The 18,171-nt window shown below is 34.4% G+C and overlaps 1 protein-coding gene across 1 annotated transcript in view; it reads left to right on the forward strand.

Annotated features, from left to right (window-relative positions):
* The first annotated feature begins 6,646 nt into the window (after positions 1–6,646).
* Positions 6,647–18,171, forward strand: part of LOC143252387 (thioredoxin domain-containing protein 16-like) — a 41,463-nt gene continuing 29,938 nt past the window's right edge. The window contains exons 1-5 of the mRNA XM_076504402.1: positions 6,647–7,084; positions 9,588–9,676; positions 10,111–10,181; positions 12,497–12,568; positions 16,294–16,415. Of these exons, the coding sequence (XP_076360517.1) occupies positions 6,886–7,084; positions 9,588–9,676; positions 10,111–10,181; positions 12,497–12,568; positions 16,294–16,415 (553 nt within the window). The 5' untranslated portion in view covers positions 6,647–6,885. The remainder of the gene's footprint in view (positions 7,085–9,587; positions 9,677–10,110; positions 10,182–12,496; positions 12,569–16,293; positions 16,416–18,171) is intronic.

The following is an 18,171-nucleotide window of genomic DNA, read 5'->3' on the forward strand; positions in this document are numbered from 1 at the left end:
ATTATTACAAATATTGGTTTGAATACAAGAGTTTTACACACTATACTGAATTTTCTCTCTGGCCTAGAATTGAATATTTTATCGACGATCTAGGTCCACGGCGAGAAAAATAACTCTAAGTTGATATTGTTACATCTCGCTTAAGCTAATGCTATCATTTCTTGGCTGGCTTCACACTCTTACAAACTGACGTTTTACTTATGAAGATACTTAATGTTCTCGTAGAAATGCCAACGTCCGAAGTTAATTTACTGAAGTTGAATAGTTTGTAGTGTTCGAAATCTATAAACGTTTCTGGTCAAATATCTGTAGTTTACCTATTAATAAGCGTTAATCACAATTACAGCCTCCAAAGTTTATTGCTTACTCACTGTAGCGACCAAATAATTTTCTGTTACTATCTCTCGACTAGCTTTTATACCAGTTAAGCGAGATTCTCGAACGTTCAAGAATATTCGATAATATTTTCGTAAAACATACATTGTTGATTCTTACTCTCGAGAATCTTCTACAAATTTAGAGAACAGGCGGGACTCGTGTAATACACTTCCAAACAATATACGCCACATGGATAAAGAATTATACTGAAAGAAACGTTAATAATAAAATAAATGTATAACAGTAAATCCGTTACAATTCTTTACCGAACATTATGTTCTACTTAAAGTGACCCCCCCCAGTGGCTTAGCGGTATATCTGCGGACTTACAACCCTAAAATCCGGGTTTCGATACCCGTGGTGGGCAGAGCACAGATAGCCCATTGTGTAGCTTTATGCTTAATTCAAAACAACTTAAAGTGAATAATATGAAGCTTTCAAAATGAAAAATATAAAACACTTTTCTTAACTTTTTAATGAAATTAAGTGACACAATGAGCACTTAATAAAGTGTTTGAGCACTATCACATTGGATAACTGGTATACATAAAGCTATATATTTTTTCCTCTTAATGATTCCAATCCCAAATATAACACTCTTGAAATATATTTTTCCGTTATATGTATAGAAATGACTAAGTGAAATAAATAGAAACACCATTTTATGTTTTGTCAGAAATGTTGCATCTGAGAGTATAACACAAACTCTACGCTGTTGTTGTTTTTAATCAAAGGGTTTTTTGAAGAGGAAGAGCATTTGGAGTTCACTTTTAAATACAATTACGAAGGACTAAACTTTTCTAGAACATTTAAATATCTAGTCATTAAAACTTTCTGTGCTAAGACACAAATCATTCATTACACAAGTTTTTTAATTTTCCAGTTTAATTATTTTGACCTCAACAGTTAACTTCCCTTAAAATTACCTAAAACACAAACTTATTTAAATAGAAATCATTTCAATAAGTAAAACCACAGGTTAAATATATCTGGTATCACACATGTTGAAAAATGTTTTGAGATTTTATATTTTGTTTGTGTAGTAACAGCTGCATTTCACGGCTTGTTTAATACAAAATTTATTGTCAGACAATACAATGCTTTCGTTCACTAATGAAAGTACCACGTGAAACAGCTACACCGTTACACGAACTGAGAATAATATTTTAATACCAGGATGAATTTCTGCATTTATATTCCACTAGTAGAGTGGTTGGAAGTTTGTGAGATGTTTAATGTGATCCGATTGTTTCAGAGTCTTGCAACTGCTCTTAAGGAAATACTTTATGAGCTCTTAGCAGACGATAGTAGCATGAATCGATGTGGAAAGCCAGTCTTAGTCCGATTGTTATATCACATTCTACACATAACAGCATTGATTAAGTTTTTGTTGTTTATATAACATAAAATCAAATATTTTTCTTTTTTTTTAGAAATTTATAAGATTTGTTGGATTTTTTGTCGTGAAGGTTTTCTTGAGGAGTTCATAGAAGAAACATCGGGTTAGACCTCCTTTTGCCACAATCACACTCTAAACTAAGAACGACATGAGCTTCACAATATACCGGAATGTGTTATCTTGGTCATCTAGAATTATGCTTATAGATTAAATGATTAAAAGATTGAAATTATATGATCAATTTCAGACAATACAATGGAGGGGAATTTTATTATATTTTTGGAAAGGATTTTTTCCATCAGTTTGTTTGTTTTTTAATTTCGCACGAAGCTACTAAAGGGCTATCTGTGCTAGTCGTCCATAATTTAGCAGTGTAAGACTAAAAGGAAGGCAGCTAGTCATCACCGCCAACTCTTGGGCTACTCTTTTACCAACGAATAGTGAGATTGATCATAACATTATAATGCCCCCACGGCTGAAACAGCGAGCATGTTTGGTGTGACCCTCAGATTACGAGTCAAACGCTTTAACCCACCTGGCCATGCCTGCAGCATTTCACCATCAAGGTTAACGCTTAGCAGTGTGTGATGTATGTAATCAGCAACAGAATTTTATGAATGTTACTAACTCTTCTAAGCGATCTATTCATTTAATTCATGGACAAAGGCTGATATTACCATTATAAGAACCTTTGAGTGATTTGAAAAACAAATTCTTCCTTAATATTCAAAGGTGCAGCTAAAGAGGACTTTGATCATTTCCAGAAAGTAACAAGTTGGAATGCCTGAAGTCAGTGACAACTAGTGAAATACCAAATACTGAGTTTAGTTAACTTGGCAGTTGACTCAACTGAGCACTTATGTGAGGAGAGACTTGGTGACTTGTGTACTATTATGGTTTAGTTGCGTCTGTGTTTCAACCAGATGAAAAAAAAAAAACAGAGCTAGCCATCAAAATGATTTCAAGGCCTAATAAAAGGTGTCCCATAAAGAATATGGCTGCTGATGTGGACAGTCTATGCCATTTATACAAAAGGAATATCCTACTATGACACTGAAAGGTCACGAGAATATTCTCATTGATATATTCATTGAGGGGCTGCCAAGTTAGAATATTTGACATTACAAGGTGTGCAAAACATTCTCGCTCCAGTCGGGGCAGTATCTGCATCAGCTAGATTCGAAGTTATAATTTTAAATAGGTTTTAAGAGAGGAATTATATCGCACCTGAAGTGGCTGCATATTCTCTAGACCACTCTCCTGAAATGCTTGTATCGTTTAGAGTTCGTATTCTTCTGAGGGTGAGTCAGCAGCTGATACACTGTGGTGCCATGACAAAACTTCTGGATACCAATAAGCAGACAGGGATTTCCAGGCCTTCTGATGATGCCAAATGATCTTTTACCCAGATATCACTCTGAAGATTAATGATTCGAGTATGTACTTTGGTTGGAGGCCAATGAATCACTTTCAAGTAAACGATCCACATTTTGCTTAAAACAAGATATGTGACTTCACTCATTCTATCTAAATACTCATCAGATAGTGTACTATGGATGTACATTGTCACCATGTAATGTGGTGATGGAAATTATCCACGAAATGTTTTGTTTCTTGTCGAGAAAGCAAGTAGCACAAGATCAAATAGTTGTATTTCCAGGAGAACTTTGTGCTACTCTGTAACTATACATATTTGGCTATTCAACTTTATAACCATGAAAATAAAATAAGTAGATCATCAAGGACCTAACCCACACTGAAATATAGCGAATGTTAAATGATAAAAATCACACAGCCTTTGGTGAGTGTTTGGTCAGTTCTAGTAGTTATTGCTTGAAAGATGAATAGTATGGCTATATTCTCTGTATTGATTTTGCATGGATGAATGTTGAACCTTGTTTTCATTATTTTACACTCCTGCAAAAAATATTAATGTTTGAAAGGTGTCTTTTGGTTCATAATTATAAGTCTGGCTTCTGGATACTGAATAGTTGAGACGGATGATAAGAGAAGAGTTAAAACTGGTTCTGGTAGTCAAGATTATTTTAAATATTCTGTGTTATGCCATTCGGCCTGTGTAATATGCACATAACTTTCAAGAGGCTAATGGAACCTTCAATGAGAAGGCTATTATTTGAGAGATGTCTGATCTATGTCGATGATCCCTTGTTGTGTAATCATATTTTCAAGTCTACTGCTGGTTAACACTTGTGTGGGCTATAAATTGTTGCAAGTACTCCTGAACTTTAAAAAATCCAGAAAAAAGTGATACTACACTGGATCTCAAGAGTATGATTTCATTGTACATCCCTACACAGGCCTTTTTCATGGAAGCTCATTTATTGAACACTATTTGGAAATTAAAGTTGCTACTGCAATACTACAACAGTAATGCCAAATGATACTGTAGGAAATTTCATTAGCTCTGAGAAAATTAACTGAAGGACAAAAATCCAGCATGGGTGCTATTTGCCGTGCAAATGAAGTAAAAAATAGCCAGTACGGAATGAAGGATGTAGTGGCTGTATGGGCAGATAACAGTCCAGGAAATGTAATACATCATTGTTATAAATCTACGACACGTGTTTTTCAAGCTGTTTTGCATCTAGTGGTCTCCAAAGCTTTCAGGCTTTGCATAATGCAAGGACAAGAGGCTACTAAAGCATTACCTGTGCTAATATGGTACAGTTTTCTACTGGATACATAGAAGTTTAAATGATGAATGGTGATGTAAACATTAAATGGTTGATGTGCTGCCCAGAGGAAAACTGGCTAAGACAGGAAAATTCTGGCAGAATGTTATTTGTTCTCCATTGCAAAGAATAGCCATGGATATCACTAGTCTTGTCCTGGAGAGTGAACAAGGTAACTGGTATGTACTGATTGTTGTTTTTTACTTTGCTTAGTGAACTGAAAGCTATTCACCGACCATTTGTCAGTGTCCGTTGATGATGTGCTGATGATGTACTGGATATTATGATTTGATACGAATGAAGAAATTCACATGTAGCAATTATATAAAGAGTTGAGTGTACTGAAGATGCACTGTTCATCTTATCACACTTAGTCTGATGGTTTAGTAGAATGGATAATACAAACTATCAAGAGGATGCTTGTAAAGAGTGTTAATACAAACAGAACTAATCCGGTTGAATATTCGCTATATATCATGATGAAATGTCATGCCAAAGAACAGAAGCTGACTTATTCGCCAAACGTACCCATGCGAATGTAATTTATGGCCCACATCCAATACAGATGTGTCATAGCTCTACAAAAATACATGTAGTGGTTAAGGTCTGTTTTAGTTGATACACATGAATTTGTGCACCAACAGCTAGGAAAGACTGCTCTAGAGCAGAGTGAATGCTATCATAAAACAGTTAAGGAATGGATGGTTAAGTTGCAGGCAGGGCATGACTTTGGTACATCTTAGAAGCATTGAAGCAACTCAGTTCTGGCTGGACAGAAGACTCTATACTTTTCTCCAAAAATACGACCCGTTAATCATCAGTCTATAAGGTGATACAAGTAAGAATGTTAAACATGTTGACAAGCTAAAGCTGTACACTGCTGATGAACCTCTTGTACACTTGTTAAAGAAGATTGATGAACCAAAGGATAGTGGAATTACTATTTCAAGTCATTTTATCTCGGATAATGATGAGGGTGCCTCTGGAAGTATTTATCTCCCTGTTGAGAGGAGACAAGTGAGGAAGTGCCAGCAGAGCAGCTGCATGGCAGTTTCGAAAGTGGCTAAACTGGTGATGATGACTCCTTATAGATCTGATTGTGGTTAACTACCAGATGAACAGTTAGGACAACCAATGTTTGTAAAATCAATTACTTAAACGAAGTGGTCTTTCTTACTATTCGAATTTTAAAAGACGTTTCATTTTGAATTATCGATATTGTGTGATCACTACGTGATTGTTTATAAAGATAGGACAGTTTGTTAATTTAAAGACTAAGGACATTGCAAACCTTGTTTAATAAGTCATGGAGCAAGCTTCAATGGTGAGATTTTATATAACATGTGGCAAGAATCACCTGATAGTGTGCACAGAATAATTTGATACACACGTTATTGTTTGTGATATCTAGAAGATTTACAGCTGGCAGAACTGTGTGTGATCACCAAGATTACTAAAATGAAGACTAAAATGATATCGTGATCATTGATTTTCAAGCACTGAGATGGTAGTTTTTGTGGTGAACATTCATAGAATGGTTTGAGTGAAAAACCTTATGAGCTTGTAAAGTTATTTCCAAAGGAACTTTTTGGTAGTGTTTTAGAGACATTTGGAGTAAAATCCTAAAGGACATGTTGATTAAATGTGTTATAACAATACCTGCAAGACTGTGTGCAGTTACTTAAGCAAAAAGGAGGAGACACAAAATAAATTGTTTGCTGAACTCAAGCACTTCCACCAAGTTTCTGTTGTACTAAATATGAGGATTAATAACATTTTGATGTTTCATCTCTGATTTACCTTCCATTGTTTTTTAAAAGTAGCCTGAAATATATTTGTTAATTTTGTCCAAATACTTTTGCATAGTAATGTACATATACTGTTAAAGATTTGTCAATTTAATTGTGCTATGCATTATCCTGAAACTAAACCTAAGATTTAGTAATAGTGAAAGATAGAACACTTTATATATCTCTTGATAATCTTTGAAGACGTACCTAACAAGATAGTGCTGCCATCTATAGCCTTGTAGATGTATAAATACGAGTAAGATAACTCGTATATATAAGTTGAAATACCTGGCCTTTTTTTTACTAATTTTTAAAATCAAGTACCTACTTCAATTACTTTAATTCAAAATGCTTACCTGAAAGTATCATTGTATTAAGACGTAATGTCGTGTTAAAAAACTATTTTCAGCAAAAATTATATTTGATTCAATCTGTTGTACTTACCTGCATCATTGAACTTCTGAATCGATCAAGGAAAATTCCTTCTTGCGTGGGTTCCTCTCGTTGCTACTGGTAACCGGTCTGTGAGCCTACGTCATCAACGTTTTCTATTGAAAACAATGCGGGACTTCATTTTCTCATATCATGAATGACCGATAGCCTCACAAGAAAGAAATTGTGAAGTATGGAGAGGTTATCACTGTTTTGGAAAATAGTGATTCTTTTTGTGGTGGTGATTGGTTTTACTCTTGTCAGTCCACAGCGTATTCCACCATCACGGTCAAACGTAGATACATCCAATCTCCTAGATATAAAACCACACGAGCTCCAGAAATTTGTCTCGAGTGGTTCGGGGCTTAAACTCCTTTATTTCTATACGAATGGTAAGTAACTTCAAAAGCTGCTTGATTCATTTTGTAAATATAAATTGTTCTATTATGACAAGTTTGATATATCTAAGTGCTTACTAATACTTCTCTATTTTTCTGTTGTTTCGTAAAATGTCGCGTTTAATTCGATTCTTTCTTTTACGTTCTGTAGAAATATTTAGAATTTTAGTATTAAAGAAATCCAGTAGTTTTAGGATGGCAATTTTTTTTTTGGTCCTGAAAAATTAAGCTTGAATACAGAACATTTAGAAGGACAAAAGTCCATCAAAAGTTATTCAGGTTCAAGGGAATTTCGAAACAATAACTACCATTTGATTAGTGACGTCTATTACCTCTAATAACTTATTTTGTTCTATTCCACGATAAAAAACAACAACTATACAATTATACGAAATATAATAATCGTTTTACTCTAGATTTCCTGATGTAGAATGACAAACAAAGTGTAATAACTTTTAGAAGGAAGAAAGAGAGTACTTTAGCTATGAAACATTATCCATATGGTTTTGTTTTCGTCTGTCTTTCGTTAATTTATCGAGTAAATTACAAGCGCTATGAAAACGTAGCAGTTCATAACTAGTTACACCAACCGACATAGAAATAATGTAGAATATCAAATAAAGCTAATTATAAAATTGTAATAGATTACGTCGCAACGTTACTATTATTTAAAGATACACCCAGTAGAGGGCAATGTGAAAATTTTCACAACTGAAACAACGGGTGGGAGGTTAAAGTCGATGGAGTTTTGTTTAGGAGACTATAATTTTATATTTTTTATTTGTTTTACCACCTTAAACATTTTATTTTTTATGTGGTGTTTGGTTATACTCATATAAGAAACACAAACAATATATATGTATGTAAAACCTAAAACTATGTTATTAATGCAACAAATGTATATGGTTTCTTGAAATACGATTAGTACAAGAGTAATAATATTATCAGACTGATTGTCCTTGTTGGAGTCAGTAATATTTTGATCTTTAATGTTCACTAGAAACGTATCACCATTTGTATATTCTCTCCTCCCATTAACGTTTGTCTGTTTGAAATTAAGCACAAAGCTACATAATGAGCTATCTATGCTCTGCCTACCACGGGTATTGAAAACCGGTTACTATTAGTGTGAGTCCGCAGATATACCGCTGTGCCACTGGGAGAGGGGGTGCATTAATGGCACAACAGTATGCTTACGAACTTATAACGCTAGAAACCGGGTTTCTATACCTGAGATGGGCAGAGCACAGATAGTTCATTGTGTAGCATTGTGCTTAACTAAAAACAAATAAACAAATTTAGCCTCTGCTATGATTTCCATCTCTTCGCTATGATGATATTATAAGCTCCGTTGCTTTAATAATACACCAGGCCGACGTTCCCATACACATCCAAACCACTCTTCTATTAACTCTGATGTCATCAAAGCATTTTTTTTGTGCATTAACTATTACATTTTTGCAAAAATTTTCTTTCAGCAATGTTTCCTTGTTTAATATGACATACAGTAGTAATTTATTTCCATTTACAGATATACGTAGCATGACACTAACTCTTAACTTTTCATAACCAGTGGTTTTGATTGTCACCTGTTTTTCTCCTGTAGCATTTACAGGAGGCATATCAGTAAAAACTGCTGTTTCATCTCCGTTACCGATTTGGTTTAGAGAATATTGATCCCTTTGGGGTAGACCAATAACGTAATATTGATATTCGGTAAGTTTTGTTTCAAAATCTAACAGCAATGTTTGACTAATTATTGTCCTTCGTCGAATTGATAAACCTTTTTTTTTCATATATTTCTCTCACCAGCCATGACTAGCCTTGAACGAAATACCGTTATTTCCTGCACATTCTTTTGTTTTTAACATTAAGACAGGCGGTCCTTTATTTCGTAACTCTCTAAAATACGTTAAAACAGCGCAATCAATTTAAGGATGTATTTCTTTTCTTGAGCCAGAAAATGACTGTGTACTTTTCTTGCAAGAAAACTACTTGGTTTTCGTACCACGCTAACGACGTACATTTGTCTTACTCAGTGTATACGTTTTAACGGCTGCACGATTCCCAATCTGTTCGGTACACAAAATAAATTTTATTTTAAATCCGGTATCGTACGTAAAACGCTTTTCCTTGGATAGAAAACGCAATAAAAAAAACACACAATAAAATAGCGTATGAACAACAGGAAAGTCGGGCAAAGAGTGAGGACAGTAATATGCAACTATACCGCTAGAGGCGCTGACATCGGCAATTTTGACGTTTTGTACGTGTTTTTTTAGCGTTTCTAAGCTAGGTTCTTTTTAAAATATCTGTTTGTTAATGCATGATTTTTTCGAAAATCTTTGTTGTTCGAAGAAAATAATTTTTCGAGACTTTCAAAGAGTGAAAAATAATACCTAGAATTTAAGACACACCGTAATTTTCAGTTTGGAAAAATGTGAAAAAAGGTGCGCTCAAAGGCTTTACTAAAGTTTCTAACTTTCACATGTTTCAGAAAGGCCTACAAATCCAGAGTTTGTTGAAGAACTCAATAAAGCCGCCGCTCATCTCCACACTCAAAAGTATGGGGTCAAAGTTGCCAAGGTGAGGTCAAGGTCTTCAAAAAATATTACATCTAGTGAAAATTAACTCTGAAACGTTTGATGTGTATAAATCCGCGCAATTTACAAACCTGTCGAATTCTTTTCTTTGTGCTTGGCTAAACTGAAAAAAAAAATCACTAAAATGTATTTCATGAGACATCGAACTGCATATAACTGTGAAGAGGAAGAAAACTCGGTTGTAAAGTAAAGGCGTTTGAGCAAGCTACTTTCAGCAATTAAAATAGTATAACTGTAAATTTTTATACGTTAAAATGTTCTATGAATAGATACACACTGAACTATGTTGAATTACATGAAACTTCACTGAAAATATGGGAATATTGCTATGAAATACAAAATGTTAGCGTTAAGTACAAGAAAGTTGTATTATCCCAAGGTAATACAGGTTATAACACTAACTTTTATTCCACACAGGTAGACTGCCGAGAACATGGATTGTCTTTCTGCAAAGAAAAATCAATACAGAGCAATGTATTTGCACTCAGGTATGTAATGACGTAATGTTTCGCATCAAAAGCGAGCCTTTTCACACTCGTGCAAGTTTCACATGAAAAACGAATCTTTTCACACTCGAACAAGTTTCACATCAAAAGCGAACCTTTTCATACTGGTGCAGGTCTCACGTCAAAAGCGAATCTTTTCGTGCAAGTTTTATATCAAAAGCTGGTCTTTCCACACTCATGTAAACTGTTACGAGATTTTTGTCTCTTTCTAAACTACTTTGCTAGGTTTGCATTTAATTTTACAATGTGCGGCTTCTTGAAAAATGTAGTCTTACACACGAAACACGAAAATAAAGTTTTAAGTTTGCAAAATAAAATAAAAGATGGAGTAACTCACTTAAAAATGTTTCTCTGTGTTATATTCGTAAATTGAGTCTCCTTGTTTTCAATTTTTGATTAACAGTTAATTATGAACGAAAGAAATGGACATTGAAAACGTTTGCAACTAGGAGTTTATCATAAATAACAATAAAGACAATACCGATATAGTACATAAGAAAACTAATAAAATTCACGAAGACACCTATATTTAATCAAATTATTCTACCATGATGTATGCTCAGTGAATATGTCTTGCCTGACGTGAAAGTATATAGATGGACATATAATAGTAAGTTTGATGCAGTTTTAAGAGCGAAATGACTTAACTGTGAGTCATTGGCCACATTTGTTAATTAAAAATTTATATGTCGAAAATTTTGTTAACTGTCTTTAAGATTTAATCTCTTGTGCAAATAAAATAGTATTAACGGCTTTCCTAATACTTGAGGTTAAAACCGTGACTTTGTTAAAATAAAGGAACTACAATATTTGCATATATTCACCAAAGTTCTATGCCACATCTGTTCTCGTCATAAACTTTTTTTCTTTAAACTTGAAAACCCTAAGATAACTCAGTGAAACATCGTGTTCTTTCTTTGTTTATCAAAATCTTTAAAACTGTCTCATTTCTGACTTCTGGTTTACTGTTTTATGTTGTTTTTTATTTCCAGAACAGGTTTACTGTAGCCTATTTTGTGTTGTCTTATTTCTAGAACAGGTCTACTGTAGCCTATTTTGTGTTGCCTTATTTCTAAAACAGGTTTACTGTAGCTTATTTTGTGTTATCTTATTTCCAGAACAGATTTACTCTAGCTTATTTTGTGTTGTCTTATTTCTAGAACAGGTCTACTGTAGACTATTTTGTGTTGTCTTATTTCCAGAACAGATTTACTGTAGCTTATTTTGTGTTGTCTTATTTCCAGAACAGATTTACTGTAGCTTATTTTGTGTTGTCTTATTTCTAGAACAGGTCTACTGTAACCTATTTTGTGTTGCCTTATTTCTAAAACAGGTTTACAGTAGCTTATTTTGTGTTATCTTATTTCTAAAACAGGTTTACTGTAGCTTATTTTGTGTTATCTTATTTCCAGAACAGATTTACTCTAGCTTATTTTGTGTTGTCTTATTTCTAGAACAGGTCTACTGTAGCCTATTTTGTGTTGTCTTATTTCCAGAACAGATTTACTGTAGCTTATTTTGTGTTGTCTTATTTCCAGAACAGATTTACTGTAGCTTATTTTGTGTTGTCTTATTTCTAGAACAGGTCTACTGTAACCTATTTTGTGTTGCCTTATTTCTAAAACAGGTTTACAGTAGCTTATTTTGTGTTATCTTATTTCCAGAACAGATTTACTCTAGCTTATTTTGTGTTGTCTTATTTCTAGAACAGGTTTACTGTAGCCTATTTTGTGTTGTCTTATTTCCAGAACAGGTTTACTGTAGCTTATTTTGTGTTGTCTTATTTCTAGAACAGATCTACTGTAGCCTATTTTGTGTTGCCTTATTTCTAAAACAGGTTTACTGTAGCTTATTTTGTGTTGTCTTATTTCTAGAACAGGTCTACTGTAGCCTATTTTGTGTTGTTTTATTTCTAAAACAGGTTTACTGTAGCTTATTTTGTGTTATCTTATTTCCAGAACAGATTTACTCTAGCTTATTTTGTGTTGTCTTATTTCTAGAACAGGTCTACTGTAGCCTATTTTGTGTTGTCTTATTTCCAGAACAGATTTACTGTAGCTTATTTTGTGTTGTCTTATTTCCAGAACAGATTTACTGTAGCTTATTTTGTGTTGTCTTATTTCTAGAACAGGTCTACTGTAACCTATTTTGTGTTGCCTTATTTCTAAAACAGGTTTACAGTAGCTTATTTTGTGTTGTCTTATTTCCAGAACAGGTTTACTGTAGCTTATTTTGTGTTGTCTTATTTCCAGAACAGATTTACTGTAGCCTATTTAGTGTTGTCTTCTTATTTCCAGAGCAGGAAAAAAGATTTCCCTTCCGATGGATACTCTACAGGATCGTCATGGAATTATTGCAAGTGTTTTACAGTAAGTTACAATCATATATTGTTAATGTACTTGTAGTTATAAACCAAAGTGATAAAAGCTTAAGAAATATTTACTACTCACTGTCCACAATATATTTTATAATTATTTGGTAATAATATTTTCTCACATTATAGCCCTCATCTCTAGTAGCTCAGCAAAGTCTGATGCTTTATAATGGTAAAAAAAAATTTCAATAACCTTGGTAGGCGGAGCACAGATAGCTCATTGTGTAGCTTTGTGATTAACAACAGACAAACTGACACTACACGCACTTGAAACTCCGTAAAATGATTTAGAAGTGTGCACTGCATAATGTGCAAAATATTAGCCACATTAGGGATTAGAAGAAGCCATTCTGTGTGGTCGGTATCATAATATCGCCACAGAAGTGCATGTAACATTCATTTTACTAGACCACTAACTGAATGTTCTTTCAAAGGCATTCAAGATTCGTTGAGAGCGAAAACTAAGATGGTTGAGTTGCCGAATTGCTGATGCGCTGCACTGTATTTATATACATTTTACAGATCAGGAACCAACGACCCAGTTTCCTGATTTTGTCTTTTATTTGCGTAGAGTTCATAATCAGTGGTTATCTCACGAAATAATGCTAAGGAAATTACAGAAATTAATATGCAGAATTTCAACAAAACAAGGGCATTGAATTATCTAGCACAGAGAAATATGTATTAAAGCCAACTTAGTAAGACATCTTAAAGATAAGGTTACATATGGACTGATTCTTATCTTTTTAAATCTCATTGATATCACTATGTAACAAAAATTTTGTTCCTAGATAGTATGTGTTATTTCTTAATTGCTTATGTTGTAAAAGTACAGAAAATGGCCATTATTCCTTTCAAACTTTGCTTTTGTGACTTGGATAAAGAAATTTAAAAATTAACCTATTTTCTATGTAAAAACGGACAAATTTGCACATTTTCATTTACATAAGGTCTGAATAAAAGATCATATGAATCAAGATTTACATGTATTTATACTAAAATTATAGAAAAATGAACAAAAATGTTTAGAAGTGAGTAGTTTTTCGAGATTTGCGACTGTAATATAAATCACTTTCACGTATCAGCCTCCAAATATAGTCTCCCATCATGTTTCCGTTATACGCTCCTTGATAGCGGCGTTAAAAGTTCAGTATATCTTGGTGGAAGCGCTCGCCTTGCTTCTCTGAGTATACTTCCATGTTATCCTTGAATTTATCAAGATGAGCGTGAAGAATATGGACTTTCAGGGACATCCTGTAGCCCATTTTGCTGTAGTTCTTTACCAGAGTCTCAACCAATTCCACACAATTTTCGGCCTTGTGATTGCCCAAGAAGCCCCGAACCACTGTGACAAAGCTGCCCCAAGCTTTTTTCCTTGCTATTGAGCTTCTTGGGGAATTCTGTGCACTCCAGGATTTTCTTTAATTGTGGTCCAACGAAGACACCAGCTTTGACCTGTGCCTCAGACAGCTTAGGGGAGAAATCTCGAAGGTACCTGAAGGCTGCAAACTCTTTATCAAGAGCTGTGAGAAATTGTTTCACAATAACCGATTTTATGTGCAGTGGTGGGAACAACACCTTCTGAAGGTCCAATAGTGGCTCACACTTGACATTGTGTCTCCTCGGTCTGTTGTGGCTAGTGCTTTCTGTTGTAGTGTGCTGCGGTGTCCCTGTTGTATAATATAAAATCTTACCATTCAAGCAAGCAAAAATTGTCCGTCTTACCTTCTAGAGTTTTTTGCAATGCTCGCAGGTAAAACGAGGTGCTCAGGGTTTGTCTTGATCTCCGACAGGCATGCTGAAATATGCCTTGTAGGCTTCACACATTTTAGCAGATGCTGTCACAGAGTGCTTTTTCGCTCTTGTCTTGATAAATTGGTCACATACATAGCAGAATACTTGCAGCTTCTTGATGCCATCTTTGATAAAATCAGACAGGTCTATGTGTTCACTTAGGCAGCTAGAACTAAACTGAAGTGGTGAGTGGTGAGCCCCTGTATATATATTACTATGGAAAGTTCTAGAATATTCTAAAAGGTTCTTGAAAATTCTTGTAAGTTCGAGAAAATTTTCTATCAGCTACTCAGCACCTGAATCTATCTGGAATGTTCTGAAAAATGGGTAAATTTGTATATTTCATTACCCAGGTCACAAAAGTAAAGTTTGAAGAGAAAAATAGGTCTTTTTTATTTACTTTAGGCATAAGCAAATGGGAAATAACACTTTCTGCTCAGTAACAAGAAAAAAGTAAAATTTTTTTACATAGTGTATTCTTTGTTTTTGGAAGAGGCATAAATTTAGTTTGTGAGAAGAAAAACGTTTAATGGTCAGATACAAGTCAGTAATATAGATACGAAAAAACTAATTAAGGTTGTAATACTTATATTCTAAGATTAATTTGTCATGTGTCCATTATTGTTTGTTTGTTTGTTTTTGAAGTTCGCGCAAAGCTACTCGAGGGCTATCTGCGCTAGCCGTTCCTAATTTAGGTGTGTAAGACTAGAGGGAAGGCAGCTTGTCATCACCACCCACTGCTGACTCTTTGGCTACTCTTTTATCAACGAATAGTGGGATTGACCGTAACATTATAACGCCCCCACGGCTGGGAGGGCGAGCATGTTTGGTGCTACGGGTATTCGAACCCGCAACACTCAGATTACGATTCGAACGCTTTAACCCAACTGGCCATGCCGGGTCCATGTGTAACGTATTACTAGAGTAAAAGTAAACTATTATACAGATATATATACAAATAATTATTAGTGATATAACAACAATTAATAAGCATAAATGATCAGTTTTTTTTCACTAAATCAGACAATTATAAGATGGGACACAATTCATTATATCTTTACAAAACTTATATCACCTACAGTTAACACCCATACAAATAGTTAAATATCGTTTCACAGCGACTCCTGGTGGCTCAGTGAGTTTATAGTTCGTAACAACAAACAAATAAGGTTTTATAATCAAACGCCATATTAACAGTATTAATATTTTCTTTTAACTATTTTATGGTTGGTCTGCATTTTTGTAAACCAGGCGGTTTACAGACTGAACATCAATGGTCACAGAGATTCGAACACGTGACCCTGAAACAGCCACGATAGGTCCATTATATGTGAAAGTTTACACCTCGCTTAGAGATTGTAATTTCAAATTGAAGGATTCTGCATCACAATAATATACAAATAAATTAAACAATTTTGATACCAGTTTTTGTTTTCAAACTATAGGAGTTAGGAATTTTTTGTTTATGTTTTGTTTTTTGAGTGCAAAGTTTAACAATGGATTATCTATGCTGTACTCACTGCAGGTATCGAACCCCCTTTTTTAGTGTAATAAAATCTCCTTACCATTGAATCACTGAATAGGGGTGACACTCTGATTTTTACTGAGATGCATTGTTTACAAACTAATACAGGCAATTAAAGGTAGCACACATGAAAAACAAGGGAGCAAACTAAAAGGTGTTTTAGTGATAAAGATTATAGTACAATATAATAAGGAAAGACATGTTAACCTATATTGTTTATTTTACAACAATAAGGATCAGGTCTCTAATAACAGCATTTATCTCGCAAGAATAAAGAGTAAACTTTAAATAGTTATGTTTATTTTACAAAATGTATGTAGTAATCATGAATAATAGTGTTTACCTTTCATGATATAGGTACTATTAAGGTCCACAAGATGTATCTTTTTCTGTCTTCTTAGCATTGCAATGATAGATAAAATTCCAATTTTGAAGAGTGTTACAGAACGGCAGGATTTGGAAGACAAGTGTAAAGGAAGGTGTAATATCCTTTTCATGTTTCTGAAGGAGTTGGGATCTTATGGTAAGCCTCTTCTGTATTCAGTTAGAAAAAATAAGCTTTTAACTGGCGTAGTAGAGCTAATAGCACTAAGTCGAGGACAGGTTAAACTATATGAGTACTGTAACATGTCTGAACTAAGTAAAGTAGAAATAAACATCAAAAAATAATGTCCTCGTTTAGAATCACAAAACAAAACATTATTTCATGTCGATGTGAGCAAGTACAGTCTTTGCACTTTGTGTAATAAAATCATACTATAATGGAACTCTTGCTTTTCTAATGCTAGAAAACCTTTTCTATTATGCGATGTGCAACCCTCAACTTCGCGAAATTTTTATCCAGTGTGCATGTAGATTTACAAAAGGTGTCTCGATTTCACTGTTTCGCCTCCGCTTCCCGTCACAGAGAACTTTTTCTCTCCATTTTCAGGGCGCAGATATGACGTCATGAATACGTCACATGTTGATCTCCTGTGCTGGCGTCATCCATGTAAATGTAATAGTACTGTCTATTTTATGTACATGTAAATACTTCGCAGGGTGTCGATGGATCTTCACCAGAATTGGTATCGAGGCTCATTAAGTCTATGCGGAAATACACACACATTTTCAATTTTGCCTTTTGCGGTTTTTATGAGTGTTTTTTTTCGCACTTTTTTATCTTTACTTTGTCCCTCTTCATAGATCTTCACTAAATTCGGCATGCAGGTTTGTTGGGTTCATGAGGAGATACATACAAAGTTACGGTTTCACATTTTCTGTTTTACTGTTTTATGGACGTTTTGGTTTTGCTTTTTTTTTTAAATTATATATGAATGAAACAACTTTTCATTTCCTAACCTTTCATTCATCATGAATTTAAACAACTTCAGTCTAAGGTTGGGTGGTAATAATAATAATACAGATGATGATTTGATACGGTATATTAAAACGCACTAGAATATGCGAAATAGTAAGTCACATAAAATTGTGGTGGAACAGAGTATATCAGTACTACATTATGACATTGTTTGGTGTTCATAGGTAGTGTGATGCCAGCGAAAACTGGTTGTTTTTGGAAAGGATGTCTAAAAGCACTTTATTTCATACATCCAGATCATAAAGGTATGTTCAGGTCGGGGATTAAAATTTTCCAAGAAGGGGCATTTCTTGTGCATAATGGTATTGGAAAACAAAACCATATCGGCCAACTTGGGAGATTGTCCAAAAAGAGACTTGTAAGAAGTTGTACACCAAGTAAAGGGAATCTGCGAACACAAATACCAAAGACAAAAGCTGTTCACATGTCCCAAGCAAACAGTACACAACGTTATAAAGAAGGATGTCTGTGTGGTGAAGAGACATTTGCCTGTTTTTGCACTATAAAATTGTACAACCCCTGTTTTTGCACTATAAAATTGTACAACCGTCGCATACGTCAGTCAGATGGAGAATAAAATGGGTTGTTATATATTAAAAAGTACTTGTCGAGTCGCTGGATGTAGCACGTATGGATTTCTGTGCGATTGGATTATTAAAATGAGTGATAGAAACCTATCGTCCTCATATTCTAGATGTATTACGGAAAACATATAGGAGGATGATTGTACTTTGAACATGACAGCCTACAAAGTACTTTGCAACGGATTTGTTTTGAATTTTGCTCAAAGCTACACGAGGGCTATCTGCACTAACCGTCCCTAATTTAACAGTGTAAGACTAAAGGGAAGGCAGCTAGTCATCACCACCCACCACCAACTCTTGGGCTACTCTTTTACCAACGAATAGTGGGATTGTCC

This window comes from Tachypleus tridentatus, chromosome 6 (assembly GCF_004210375.1).
Source record: "Tachypleus tridentatus isolate NWPU-2018 chromosome 6, ASM421037v1, whole genome shotgun sequence".
Classification (NCBI taxonomy): Eukaryota; Metazoa; Arthropoda; class Merostomata; order Xiphosura; family Limulidae; genus Tachypleus; species Tachypleus tridentatus.